Source organism: Misgurnus anguillicaudatus, chromosome 6 (assembly GCF_027580225.2).
Source record: "Misgurnus anguillicaudatus chromosome 6, ASM2758022v2, whole genome shotgun sequence".
NCBI lineage: Eukaryota > Metazoa > Chordata > Actinopteri > Cypriniformes > Cobitidae > Misgurnus > Misgurnus anguillicaudatus.
In genome coordinates, this window is record NC_073342.2 from 1,152,809 (window position 1) to 1,167,289 (window position 14,481).

The window sequence follows — 14,481 nt, forward strand, 5'->3', positions numbered from 1 at the left end:
CCTGTAACTTTGTTTTGGTAAGGCTCTCTCTGCAAGCATGTGAATATATAGGTCATTCGGATTTTGCTCCCCCCATGACGTAGTAAGGGGATCTTACTATAATGATACCGCCATGACGCTGCCTCACGAGTGAGAGAGACAGAGAGAAAGAATGACTGACAGCACGACACGTTTGTATTCCCTCAAACACAAACAGTACAATCTTATAACTTGTAGTTTAAATGGTCTTTCTAAAGGTTGAATTAACGTTCTAAAGGATTAACGTTACCTTAGTGCAAGAGAGAGAGAGAGAGAGAGAGAGAGAGAGAGAGAGAGAGAGAGAGAGAGAGAGAGAGAGAGAGTGAGTGAGAGAGAGAGCGAGTGAGCAAACAAACGAGAGAAAGAGAGAGAGCAACCCGACGGTTCACTTTCATCAATACAAGTATGTTGTTTAATATGTTTCTCTAAAGTTTATATGAATGAACACGAGGATTAATGCACTGCACGAGACAGAGTGAGAGAACAACGCATATCCACTATCATAGATCAAATGACATGTTTATGCTTATTGTTTGTGTCTCTAAAGTTTAAGCATTAAACGTGTTGTTTTATTACAGATCATTTAAATGTGCTCATGTGGTTTGGTTAAAAAGTAAACTTCTGAGTGTTTGTGGAAGTGTTTCAAACACTGGCAGCATGAGACCTAAAAGTCTTTATTTTTATTCCACAATGTTCCCCATCTGCTGATAAACATGTATTTAGTATGCATAAAACAGATGATTGACTTTTTAAACTTGCTCAAATATATAATGCTGAACATCTCTTACTAACTTTTTTCGTGAGAGAATGCAATGCCTTTTCTACAGCACGAGCGCTTGAGACTCCGCCCACCTGAGCAGCTCATTTGGATTTAAAGGGATACACACAAAACGGTGAATTTTTGCTCAGACCCATAAAGTGCCTATTTTAACATGCCACAATAAATTACCTATATGGTATTTTGAGCTAAAACTGCACATATGTACTCTGGGGACATCAAAGTTTTATTGAATATCTTAAAAACGTCTTGTGGAATGTCCCCTTTAAAGGGGTCATAGTGTGACTTTTTCCATGTTTAAGTGCTATAATTGGGTTCTATCAACCTAGAAAATTAAAAAAAAAAAATCAAACCAGTAACTTTGTTTGGGTAAACCATTCTTTGCAAGCATGTAAAAAATGTTCAGAATTCGCCTGTTTTGTGAGGTAAGTAGCAAGGCGAATTATAATAATAGCGCCCCTTTAATCTGCACTATCCAACCACAGCACTGCCATTTAGTGCAGAGAGAGAGAGAGAGAGAGAGAGAGAGAGAGAGAGAGAGAGAGAGAGAGAGAGAGAGAGAGAGAGAAAGAGAGAGAGAGAGAGAGAGAGAGAGAGAGAGAGACAGCACAATTGAGTTCCAATTACAACAAACCACCATCATTTTGATTAGTGTTTGCATTTCATCAGCTCATTTGCATTTTAAATGACACACCCAAAAACGGCACACTTTTGCTCATGCCTACAAAGTGGCAGTTTTAACATGTTATAATAAATTATCTGTGGGGTATTTTGAACTAAAACTTCGCATTAGCACTCTGGGGACACCAAAGACTTATTTTACATCTTAAAAAAATCTCATAATATGACCCCTTTAAACATTTGCTTATACAAAATGTAAAAATTGTACTAAAAAAAAACACTCATATGCGGCCTGATGGCTTGTTTGTTCGAGACTTAGGTAAACAAGACAGCCAAAGTGTGGACTTAAATTTTTTAAGATTTTCTAATTTATTTTGTGGTTTGGGATAAAATGTAAGCTAGACATGTAGAAGTTGTGTTAATGTGGTGCCCTTCTTACTTGTCTTTGGAGAAGGGCGTCAAATTGACTCTGTTCCTGAAGTCCAGAAGGATACTGTGGCACTTGTAGAACTGAGCATGGCAGTTGTTACAGATAAACTGGGACAAACTGGGATCTCTGATCATGGGAATTCCTAAGAGCTGCTGGAAGTCTGTGCAGAACAGAGGATAAACGCTACAGGAGTCTCCCTGCAGTTGTGCAAATGCCTGTCGCAATCTCCGCGTGGAAAACTTCCCATGACACAGCCGACAAAACTCACTGCTCACCCTGCCTGTGAATAAGTAAAGGCTTTAATAATATTCATAATAATTACATGTTTTATGTACTCAAAACAACATAAAATCAGAAATAACGGTATCATGCAAGAGTCAACAATATAAAGCATGGCCATAAAAGTTAAATACTATCACCATAAAGAGTTTTAAAGGGGTGGTTCAATGATATTTCAAGCATTTTGACTGATTAACACAGTTATAGAGTTTTTCTCTCATGCTAAACGTAGGCAAAGTGTCAAAAAAGCAGTTGGACGTGTTACAGAGTATTTCTGTGCCGAATGCACTTCGCCAGGGTTCGTACAAGTTTCAGAAAGTTTTTTCAGCTGACGTTTCAAGGGTTTCTATACGTATCACTTCTTTTTATGGGCACTTCTCCCAGAAAACGAAAAGAAGAAGTGTGTTTTTGGATGTAAGGAGAAGAAAGCCAGTCTTTTGGAAACAATGGATATAGTTTATTATCTGGGGTAGCAGCGGAGTTTTGCGTGTGTGTTTGATGCGCTGGATTTTCCCAACGGGGTCATGAGTTGCATGCGTTAAGTAAGACTTCTGTGTTATGTTGGAAATAGGCGAGTGCAGATTATATAAATGACACGAACATGTAGTGAATCATAAGTTAAAACAGTGTTGTATAGTGTTGCATGACCCTTACTCGCTCCTCCCGTGGTAGTAACTCCTCCTTCTTCATTTTTCCATACGTTATCGGAAAGATTCGGTAAAGCTAATCTTTCTTTTATAAACCTGATTAAACTAAAGGCTCTTCAGAGATATAAAGGATGTAATACTACTCAGATTAACATCAGAAATGCAGAAACAGCGTGTGTTAACAGTGAGCTTTAACAGTATTATACAGTGGCTGAGAAGTCCAATCAAAACATCAAATTAAAACCACAAATGCAAATTTTATAACAAAATGCCAAGTCAAAAAACATAATGACAAACCCAGTGACAAAATAACAAGTCAGAAAACAAAATAACAAATTAGAAAACACAACGACAAGTCAGTTGTTTTGTTTTATCACTGGATTTGTTGTTGTTGTTTTTTTTTACTTGTTATTTTGTCACTGGATTTGTTGTTGTGTTTTTAATTTGTTGTTTTGTCCTGCACTTCTCGGCCACAGTAGTATTATCATACAAAGTTTAAAAAAACTACTTAAAAAATAAATAAATGTTCATATGAAATACTGACTTGTCTGCAAATGATTTTATTATGAGAGAAGAATGAGTGTAGTGTGCTATGAGAGACATTTACTGTGCTCATTATTGATCGCAGACTGCTGAATGTTTTCAAGTACAAGAATTAAAAGTACCATGAAATAAACAGTACAGCATAACAGCAAATTTCCAAAAGTATTTTATATCAAATGTCCAAGTTCAAAACACAAGAAGTAGAATTTCAAAGGGGTCATAGTAAAGTCTTGATTTTGTATTTCTTTTAGATTTACAAGTTATAAGGATTACACATAAAACATCTCCATGTGTGATTGTTGAAAAACAAAATATTATAATCTCCCAGTCCTAACCAGAAGTCCTGTATGAATAGATGTAACGACTCTCTTATATGCCTGCAATGCTGCATTCAGGACCAGAGACAAAGCCCTCTAAATTGCAGCCAGAGTTACGGCACATTCACATTCGGCGAAAGCCTTAACGCTTAACGGAAGGCTTGTCTGAAGCGTGGCCAACAGCCAATCACAGTGCACATGCTCCGGTCTTCCATAAACGTAATTGGCTGGCTCTGCCTAGGTTATTTGCATAAGGCATCTGATTGGCTAATGCACGCGTTGACGCTTGAAAAGTTAAGAAATGTTCAACTTCTGCCATGAGCAACAGCAGTGACGTGGCGCTGACGAATCCACAATTCAGTTTGCCAACGCTTGACGTCACCCAATAAAAGTGAATGGGAAGCATCAACGCTTACGCCCCGTGTGAATGCGCCATTAACCTTAATGACGCTTTCCATCACATATTAACCCCAGGGTAGTGTTGGGTCAGCTCACTTTTGAGGGCTTTTGCAGTTGAGGTTCCAAGCGAGCTGAGCTGATACTAAAACGTGAAGTGAAAACACTGTCAGGCCTGTCGCAACAAGGCAAGCAAACCAAGCAATTGCTTGGAGCCTCGATCTGGCCTGGGGCCCCAAGACAACGACTGGTTGAGAATAAATGCAATGACAAACTGTGTGAGCGCCCCTTTGATAGTCAATGGAGTAAAGTGCAATGACACTGTTATCGGGATCCCCCTAAAGAGGGCCCCTCTCAGTAGTCGCTGACAGCAGCCAGCCAACCACGTGATCTCTGCTGTCCTCTGCTATCAAGTCCAACTAAATTCTATTTAAGCTGATAATAGTCAGTTTTACTGCCATTGTAAACCATTTTTATTTATATAAAGTTTGGGTAAACTTAAACTGTATGGCTATGCTGAAGGCTTTACGTGCATGTGGGGGGCCTCCGTGTCCATTTTGCTTGGGGCACCCAAATTCCTTCAAACGGCCCTGAACACTGTAGATCACTGATTGGTCTGAGAGAATCGTCACTACCAGTGTCATCGCTAAATGCAAGATTAGCTTTACCTTTGTGCTTGCCCTGTTGTCATCTTTGCTAGGGTTGTGCCGATAGACGATTGTGTATCTGGTGTTCTGTCGAAGTCTGATTCCTCTATGTGTTTCTTATAGCGTTTTCATCACGTTACGTTTATAATTTATTTAGAAAGATTAAAGATTTGAATGAGTTCATACTATCTGTAGCTGCACTGGTTCAATAAAATAATGCCCACGCATCGTACTGATGTCGTTTGAATTTATTTTCACACTCTCTCACTCGCTCTCTCTTCAAACACCGTGAAAACGTGTGCGCCTTTTGAACCACATGCAGATAAATCGTAGTTATTTGTGGAAGCCGAACATGTCAGCATGTTAACGTGTCCATGTCGTTGCTACGCTCTGTCCCATAATTCCATAGTCCCGCGCTAGAACACTAGCGTCACGTGTACATCACGTAGTTTTAAAGGAACATGCACATACACATTTTCTGAACATTACTTGTTACATTTTTAACCTTCTGTTTAAATTTTCATTAATTGAAGTGAACTTGAATTATTAACAAAAAACATTTAAACTGTCTTACAGACATTTACACTCCCACCAATTACTTTGATTTATGAAAAACGTAATGCACATGTTTGAATAAATCTAGTAATTCCAGAACAACATACCAGAAACAATTATTTATAAAACCCTTACATCCATTTAAGGTTTCCAAAACTCTATTGTTTATGTGTGAGTGTGGAATTATTTCTAATGGAACACACTTTAGTTGTTTTCTATGAGTACAACTAACTTATGGATAGGACGTTGCAGAATGGTAAGGTTATTGTGTCTTTTACCCTCTTTACCTAACTTTCTATCTCCTATTTGTATTGTGACCTTTCGCACCAACCCATCTTCATCTTTACAAGCATCAATCACTCTTCCAAGCCTCCATTCATTGCGTGGAATCTCTTCCTCTTTGAGAATAACAATATCTCCAATCCTCACATTCCGTTTTGGAAAATGCCAGCGTTGTCTGAGGGTGATGTTTGCGAGATATTCTCTCCTCCATCTACACCAGAACTGCTCTGTAAGATATTGTACCCTGCGCCATCTTTTCTTTGCATACATATCTTCTGCTACAAATTTTCCTGGTGGAGGCAGCGGAACAGAAGCTTTCATGGTAAGTAAATGGTTTGGGGTAAGGGGCTCTAGGCTTTTTGGATCATTAAGTGTGTTGACGGTCAGTGGGCGGCTGTTGATAATTGACATGGCTTCGTAGAAGAATGTTCTTAAAGAAGCATCATCTAATCTGCCAGCACTCTGCGATAAGGCCCAGCTTAGAACACTCCTAACGGTCCTGATCTGCCTTTCCCAAATACCTCCCATATGACTGGCATCGGGCACATTCATTTTGAAGTCACATTGTTTTTGGGCTAGGTAAGCAGTCAGTCTGTCTTTATCCACTTCCCTTAGTGCTCTTGACAGTTCATTTTTTGCCCCAACAAAATTTGAGCCTTGATCAGACCTGATTTCTCTCACAGCTCCACGAATAGCTATGAAACACCGTAGGGCATTTATAAAGGCATCCGTCGTCAAGTCGTCCAACATTTCAATGTGAACTGCTCTGGATGAAAGACAGGTGAATATGAGACCATACCTCTTTTGCTCTTTGCGACCTTGTTTGGTGTGAAAGGGCCCAAAACAATCGATTCCACAGTATGAAAAGGGTGGTGATGGTTCAGTACGATTAATAGGTAGATCCGCCATCCTTTGTGTTTCTGTTGGTCTGCGAGCTCTCCTGCATGTAACACATTGTTTTATGTAGCTGGCTACGACTTTGCTGCCACCAATGATCCAGTAACCATTAGCTCTCAGTTCATTGAGGGTTTGCCCTCTGCCTTGATGCTGAGTTTTTTCATGGCAGTAACCCAGGATTCAATTTGTGACCACGCCTGCCTTAGGTAGGATGGCTGGATGCTTCAAGTCCAGAGGTAAGTTAGCTTTCTTCAGTCGCCCTCCCACCCTAAGGACACCATCTTGTAGCACTGGATCAAGCTGGAACAATGGATGGTTATTTGGCAGTTTGTCATGGCTCAGTATTTCCATTTCCTTTTTGAAGGCATCTCTTTGTGCTAATTTTATAAGCACAATGCTGGCTTTTCTCAAGTCTTCAACATTTATGGGCTTTCGTATTTTGTCTCTTTTTGCTAGGAGCTGGATCCAAGCAACCACATTTAATGCTGTATGCCATTTTGAGAAGCGATTAAATCTCTCCAAGAAATTGTCCTCTTGCACTACTTTGGTTTGCAGAACCTGTGTTGTTTTGATTTCAGGATCTCCCACCATGAGCTCTGGGGTTGACTTGGGCATGACAATCTCTCTTCTCCACAAGAACTTTGGTCCAGTAAGCCAGTCTGAACTAATCAACTCTGAAACACTGAGGCCTCTGGATGCTTGATCCGCTGGATTTTGGTCTGTATCAATGTAATGCCACTGTGCAGGATCTGTTGCTTCTCTGATTCTTTGGACTCGATTGGCAACGAAGACGTGGAACCTTCGAGCATCGTTATTGATGTAACCCAAGACTACTTTAGAGTCAGTCCAAAAATATTCTTGGTCAATTTTGAGCTCTAGCTCTTCTCTTAACATACTACTGACTGCTGAGGAGACCACTGCAGCTGTTAACTCAAGTCTAGGTATGGTAACAATTTTTGTGGGTGCAACCCTTGCTTTACCTATGACTAAAGAGCAGTGGACTTTGTCTTCACTGAGCAATCGTATATAGGTGCACTGACCGTAGCCATGGCTACTCGCATCCGAAAAGTGATGGAGTTCAGTTCTCTGCACTCTTCCCAGATTTTTGGGAATGAAACATCTTGGGATCTGAAGCTTTTCCAGGTTCTTTAGATCATTTAACCAGCTTTCCCATTGGGGTCTTAACTCTCCGGGAAGTGGTTCATCCCATTCAATGCCCTTTTGGCACATCTCTTGTAGTACTTTCTTTCCCTGCAGTAGAAAGGGGGCTAGGAAGCCTAGAGGGTCAAACACAGAGGCTACAGTTGAGAGGATTCCTCGCCGAGTCACTGGTTTCTCATCCAGAACAACCTTAAAGGAGAAAGCATCACTATCCACACTCCACTTTACTCCCAACACAGTCTGGACAGGGAGGTTGTCATGACTGAGGTCCACATCCTGAACTCCACTAGCTCTTTCACTGTCAGGAATTGACTCCAGAACTTCTCTGTTGTTAGAGATAAACTTATGAAGATGCAATCTTCCTTTAGCACACACATTTTGTGCTTCCTTCACTAGGTTGATAGCTGTGTCCACATCTTCTACACTAGCAAGGCCATCATCAACATAGAAATTCTTCCTTATGAAGTTGGCTGCTGCAGGATACTCATTTTCATTTTGGCTAGCAAGATACTTCATTCCATAATTTGCACAGGCAGGAGAGGATGCCGCTCCAAAAAGATGGACTTTCATACGATATTCCTTTGGCTCAGAATTCGTATCCCCATGCTCCCACCACAGGAACCGTAGGTAATCTCTGTCCTCCTGGCTTACATGGAACCTGTGGAACATTTTCTCAACATCACAGATGACTGCAATTGGGTATTTGCGGAATCTGCAAAGCACTCCCGTTAGGCCATTGGTAAGATCAGGTCCAGATAGCAAATGATCATTAAGGGCCGTGCCATTGTATTTGGCAGAGCAGTCGAACACAACCCTAATCTTGTTTGGCTTTCTGGGGTGATAGACGCCTTGGTGAGGAATATACCATGTATTTCCTGCCCTGGGTGAGTGCTCGGCTCTCTCTGCATCTCCATCCTCAAATACACCTTCCATAAATTTAATGTAGTCATCCTTGAATTTGGGATCTTTATCAAGTCTTCCTTTCAGACGCTTCAGTCTTAGTAGAGCCAATCGCTTATTCTCTAGAAGTTGGGGACGTGTCTTAAAAGGTAAGGGCATTTCCAGGTGCCCATCTGCATTGTAGCATATTTTTTCATTCAGTAATTGCATGAAATGTATGTCATCTTGTGATATGCATTTTTCCCCAGGACTTGTGTCTTTGAAGTCTGATTCTAGGGCTCTGATGACAGTGGCTGGTGTCAATAGTGGAATTTCTTTGACAGATACCCGATGGCACAGGCCTATAACCTCTGATGACTTTGCAACCTGTGGTGAGCTGCCAACAATGCTCCATCCCAGGTCCTTCTTGATAGCGTATGGCTCATCGTCACCTCCTATAATTACTTGTCGTGGAGCCAGTGCCCTGGAGCAGTCATAGCCTATCAATATTCCGACCTTACAATCCATCAACTTTGGAATTTCTCGTGCTATACTGTTCAGATGGTTCCACCTTCTGGCAGTTTCAGGGGTCGGAATGTGAGAACGTTCAAGAGGGATGAAATCTCTGGTATAGGCAGGTGGCAAGTTGACAAGACTTTGGGAGGAAAACCCCCTAACTCTAAGCCCACTAACTCTTTCACTCTGAATAATGGAATCTTTTCCCATCATTGTTGTTAGTTTTAGCTTAACAGGTTCTAAACTTGCTCCCATCTCTTCACATACCTCTTGATCTACAAAGGTGTTACTACTCTGTGTGTCCAATAAAGCATACACTAGACTTTCTTTTTCTGGAGCTGTGATCAAGGAAATCCAAACAGGCACTATCATAGATGTGCTCCCACCATCACCTCTGTCTACACAACAAGAAAGGGAAGAAGTTGTTTCTTCAGATTGCAGAGCATGAGAAGATGTGTCTGCTGTGGTAGAAGAACGGTCTTCATGCAGTGGTGTTGGATGGTGCTTTTTACATATGGCACAAATAGCTTTACTCTTACAATCCTTCGAGTTGTGTCCTCTCCTAAGACAGCCGAAGCAGAGGTTGTTGTCAAATATGAATCGTTTCTTGTCTTCTGCTGGCTTGTTAGCTAACCTTTGACATTTGTGGATAGAATGGTTTTCTCCACAGCACATGCAAGGAACTGGGTTTGAACCTGAAGATGGGACATTTACTTTTTTAGTTCCATTTGAGGTTTTTGTGTTGTGTTCTACAGGAGTGTAAGCTTTCATCTCTGAGTTTGACTTATCTGGTGCTTTCACGTTTGTGATCAATTCATTAGCTCTTTGTCGTCTTACATCTCTAGCTGGTTTTTCTTCTGGTGACTTCAAAGCACTAAAGGATGTTACAGGGTTGCATGCAATTTCTGCTTCTTGGGCCATAAACTCAGCAAACTCCTTGAAATTAGGGTATTCTTCTGTTTTTCTCAACTGCTTTGTCACATGGCGGTTCCAACGAGAAGTCACCCAGTCTGGAAGTTTTTGCAACATCTTTTGATTTTCTTCGCAGTCATTTAACACTTGAAGTCCTTTGACATATGGCATAGCATTATTGCATGCTGTCAGAAAATCACTGAATTGTCTCAATTTAACTGAGTCCCTTGAACTTATCTTTGGCCAGTTATTCAGTTTCTCTCTAAATGCCCGCTGAATCACAAAGGGGTGTCTGTATCTAGAGTTCAGTGCGTCCCAGGCTTGGTCATAAGCTTTATCATCCTTCCTAAAGAAGCTTCCTTCTAACACACATCGTGCTTCTCCACTGACATATTTTTGTAGGTAGAACAACCTATCAGCTGGATTTGTGCATCGTCTTTCAATCAATGCCTTGAAACTTGCGCTCCACTCTAAGAATTTAAGTGGATCCCCTGAGAAGACTGAGGGCTCGGGTGCTGGAAGTCTGGTGAGTACCATTGTATCATGAAGGGCTTGTGCTAACGATGCATCATTGTTTGTATGGTTTGTTTGAACGTTGTCATAGTTCTCACAAATCTTTTCATTTTTTATTTCTTTTTCAGAAACTGGAGGACGATAAGCTTCTACACTGCTTTGTGATCTGCTTTGATTACTTGCTTCGCCTGAATCTGCTTCCGAGTATGCTTTAAGCTTAGCTGCTATTACTTGCAGATCTCTTTCATTTTCGAGTCTTTTAAGTTCTTGCCTTTGTGCAGCAATAGCCTCTTCCATCTTTATTTCAGCCTGCTTTGCTGCGAGCTGTGCAGCATACTCTGCTCTTTTTGTTATGACACTTGGTTGTACGGATGAACACCTTGAGTGGTTACTTTGAGCGCTAGATTTGGAAATTGAAGCCTCAAATATTGACTGGGCATACTCTTTGTCAAGCACCATATGAAGTCTAGCATTTTCTGCCTTAGCATCAAATTCTTCCATCCCTACTTCACTCATGCGTACTTTCATTAACCCCATTAAATCTGCTGTTACTGCTGTGCAGGAATCCATTTTTCTTCTAATGTCAGGGGAAGGTGCTGACTGGGATCGAATATTTTCATACAGTTCTCTTATTTGTATTTACAGCTCTTCTACAGCATCAAGCATGTCACATAAGTCTTTGTCAGAGCATTCATCTTTGAGTTTAATACGTGTGGTTTTCACTTGCTCTTTCCAGCTTCCATATAACTTAATGAATTTGTTCTCCTTCTGAGAAACCTCTTGTTGCTTAAGCTCCAGCATTTTGGGGGTTAATTTTCTATCCCGTGAGAACTTTCTAGGTTCTTTTTTCTTGGATGTGACAGAATTTGACTCTATTGCTATCTGGTGCATTTCTGTTGTGGCCAATTCTGACTGAATGAACTCAATTTGCTCAGTATGTTCCTCAACTTGTGATGTCTCTCTATGAACTGACATTATATTAAACACTGTCTGTCACCAAGTATTTGCTAACTCTGTGTATACCTTTGTGACTATGTCAGTATAATATTAGTATTTTACTTTTCACTCATAAACTCTTATTGCATTTTTTTTTTCACTTTCTCAGAATGCACACACTTAAACCATTTAAATCAAACAGATTATAACATCTAGAATAGCATCACTAAAGCAAGAACAACAATAGAACAATAACAAATAGTGATAATGATAGCTATAACAAGTTAGTTGAAATAAATGTAAATGATGTTCAATTAAACCCAGGTATATATTTTAACAAGTCCTTATTTTTCAGTTTCTTTTTGTCCAATGTTCATGAATTTGTAGAGATAGCAAAGTCAAACCTGATATTTTTATACCGTCGTACTCTCCTGTTCATAGAGAGTAATATATTACAGTAACGTTGCACTTGAAGCCTTGGCTGTAAAGGATATTTGCAAAACCGTAGTCTACGCTGGTGAATGTCGCCCTCTCTTGGTGAATCAGTGTACTGTCTTCAACGTTGCCAGGAGCCAACACTCCCGTCTTCTCTTAATCAGCAAACTGATGCTCCGCCCACACTCAGCGATAGTCTTCTCTTCAGATAATCGCCAATCTTCTCTTTAATTTCTCTGACTTTAATCTTCTTTGGCGATACGTTTTCACTGTAGCTGCACTGGTTCAATAAAATAATGCCCACGCATCGTACTGATGTCGTTTGAATTTATTTTCACACTCTCTCACTCGCTCTCTCTTCAAACACCGTGAAAACGTGTGCGCCTTTTGAACCACATGCAGATAAATCGTAGTTATTTGTGGAAGCCGATCATGTCAGCATGTTAACGTGTCCATGTCGTTGCTACGCTCTGTCCCATAATTCCATAGTCCCGCGCTAGAACACTAGCGTCACGTGTACATCACGTAGTTTTAAAGGAACATGCACATACACATTCTCTGAACATTACTTGTTACATTTTTAACCTTCTGTTTAAATTTTCATTAATTGAAGTGAACTTGAATTATTAACAAAAAACATTTAAACTGTCTTACAGACATTTACATATCAATAATATTACCATTTATTAAAGTTTTCTTATTTTTTTCAGTTTTCTATTACTTCTTTTTACCTTATATCTTAGCCTATGTCTTCTTCCTGTTTGTTCTAAATTATGATGTTTACTAATAAATATATAAACATAGCACACACACACACACACACACACACGATGTAAAGTGTTAATAATATATAAACAGGCCTAATTTGTATGTAAACATAATAGTTTTAGAACAAACACGTAGGCTATAAATATAAGGAAGAAATTGAAAACAGGAAAATTATGAAATATTTAATAAATGATATTATACAGAATACATGATATTGCTCTTATAAGTACGTCAGCGATTCATACTATAAAAATAATTGATTTACCAATAAAGAACAATACATATAGATTACATACATGCACACAATTAGTAGCCAAGCCATTTAAACTTTTAATTTATTTAAAAAATAAACGTAACTTGGTGAAAACGTCATAAGAAACATTACACTTAAGTGAAACATAGGGGAAACAGACTTCTACAGAACACCGGATGCTTAAAAATCACAGTTTAATGTTAAAACACTTCACACAGCTATTGAGAGGCATTCACTTTCTGCCACCAGTTGGGCTCCGCCCACAAAAACGTCATCTTTGTTTGCAAACACGCAAAAGGTCTATCCTGTGCGTAGCTCTGCGTAGCCGTACGTGCAGCTTGCAAAAATTTTAACAGCGTGTCAGTTCTACGCGGATAAAAATACAAAACCTTGGATCAAATGTTACTCACTAATTCAGTTACAAACTAGTAAAATACAGCCTTATTTAGTGAAATCTAAAATAAATGAATGTATTTGGTTTTGGTAATGAGGAAACTGCAGACACGGCACCGGCTGAATGACTATGGAAGCATATGGGTAGCTAAATTCAATTTAGAATGTAATACGCAATATGACAATGCAATATGTAAAATGACAATGCATTTCTGTATTTAAGTTTACATTTTCCATGCATGTATGTGCAATCCTTGGTGCAAAATAGAAATGAAAATGTAATACTTTAATTTACATTTTCCATTTTCTACAGCCCTGTTTTAAATACATATTTTAATGCTTTAGAAGTTGCTAAATTAAAATGGAAATGTATTACCCGAACTGATATAATGTGTTTTACATTGTCAAGCAAAAACTGTAGCAAAATTATCATTTAAATATAAATTTCCCTAAATGCATTTACATTTACGGGTGGGAAACTTGGGATTGCATTTTCATTTACATAGCATGCAATGGATGTAGCAAAATTAAATTGGAAATGTATTAGCTGGATTGATTAGATGTGCTTTACATGGTCAAGCAAAAACTGTAGCAAAATGATCGTTTAAATGTAATTTTCTCTAAATGCATTTACATTTACGGGTGGGAAACATGGGATTGCATTTTCATTTACATAGCGCGCAACGGATGTAGCAAAATTCAATTGAAAATGCATTCCGAGTTGACCACGCCCCCGCCCTGTGAATCACTGCGTCAAGGCGGGGCCAACAACTCCCATTGCCTGGCCTCTCACGTGGGAAACATGGCGGCAGCAGGGCTGATGATCGAGAGTGTTATATTCGCTGACCGATTAAGTGAAGCATAAACAGAGAAATATTAGTGTTTATGGAGATTATTACGTGTCTGTAGGTGACAGAACTACAGCGTTGTTTGATCCTCTCACCGAATTGTCTGCATTATCAGACGCTAGTTCACCTCGCACTGTCCTGTGGCTGCCTTTCGTGCTTTCGAATTCAAGTAGCGGAGCGGCAATCGGGAGAGTCGGGACTTTTCCCGGTGGACCGGCAGTGTTTTGAGGCTGCGAACGCCGGTCTGATAATAGTTATACATTGCGAGTTAGCAACACAATCTGGCAGCCTGATGTGCGGCCGATTCCCGCTGGTCAAACTGTGCAGCCTTTCTGCTCAACACAGTAAAGTGCTCAACCCGTTCGGCAGGTCCAACATGTCTAGGATTTACAAAAATACGGGGATCAATGAACGACCCCTCAACAAATGGCATAGCCTGTTGGCCTTTGATGTGTTT

General features: G+C 39.8%; 1 protein-coding gene across 1 annotated transcript in view; it reads right to left on the reverse strand.

Annotated features, from left to right (window-relative positions):
- Positions 1 to 14,481, reverse strand: part of znf276 (zinc finger protein 276) — a 32,271-nt gene that overhangs the window by 12,417 nt on the left and 5,373 nt on the right. The window contains exon 2 of the mRNA XM_073868336.1: positions 1,857 to 2,127. Within this exon, the coding sequence (XP_073724437.1) occupies positions 1,857 to 2,127 (271 nt within the window). The remainder of the gene's footprint in view (positions 1 to 1,856; positions 2,128 to 14,481) is intronic.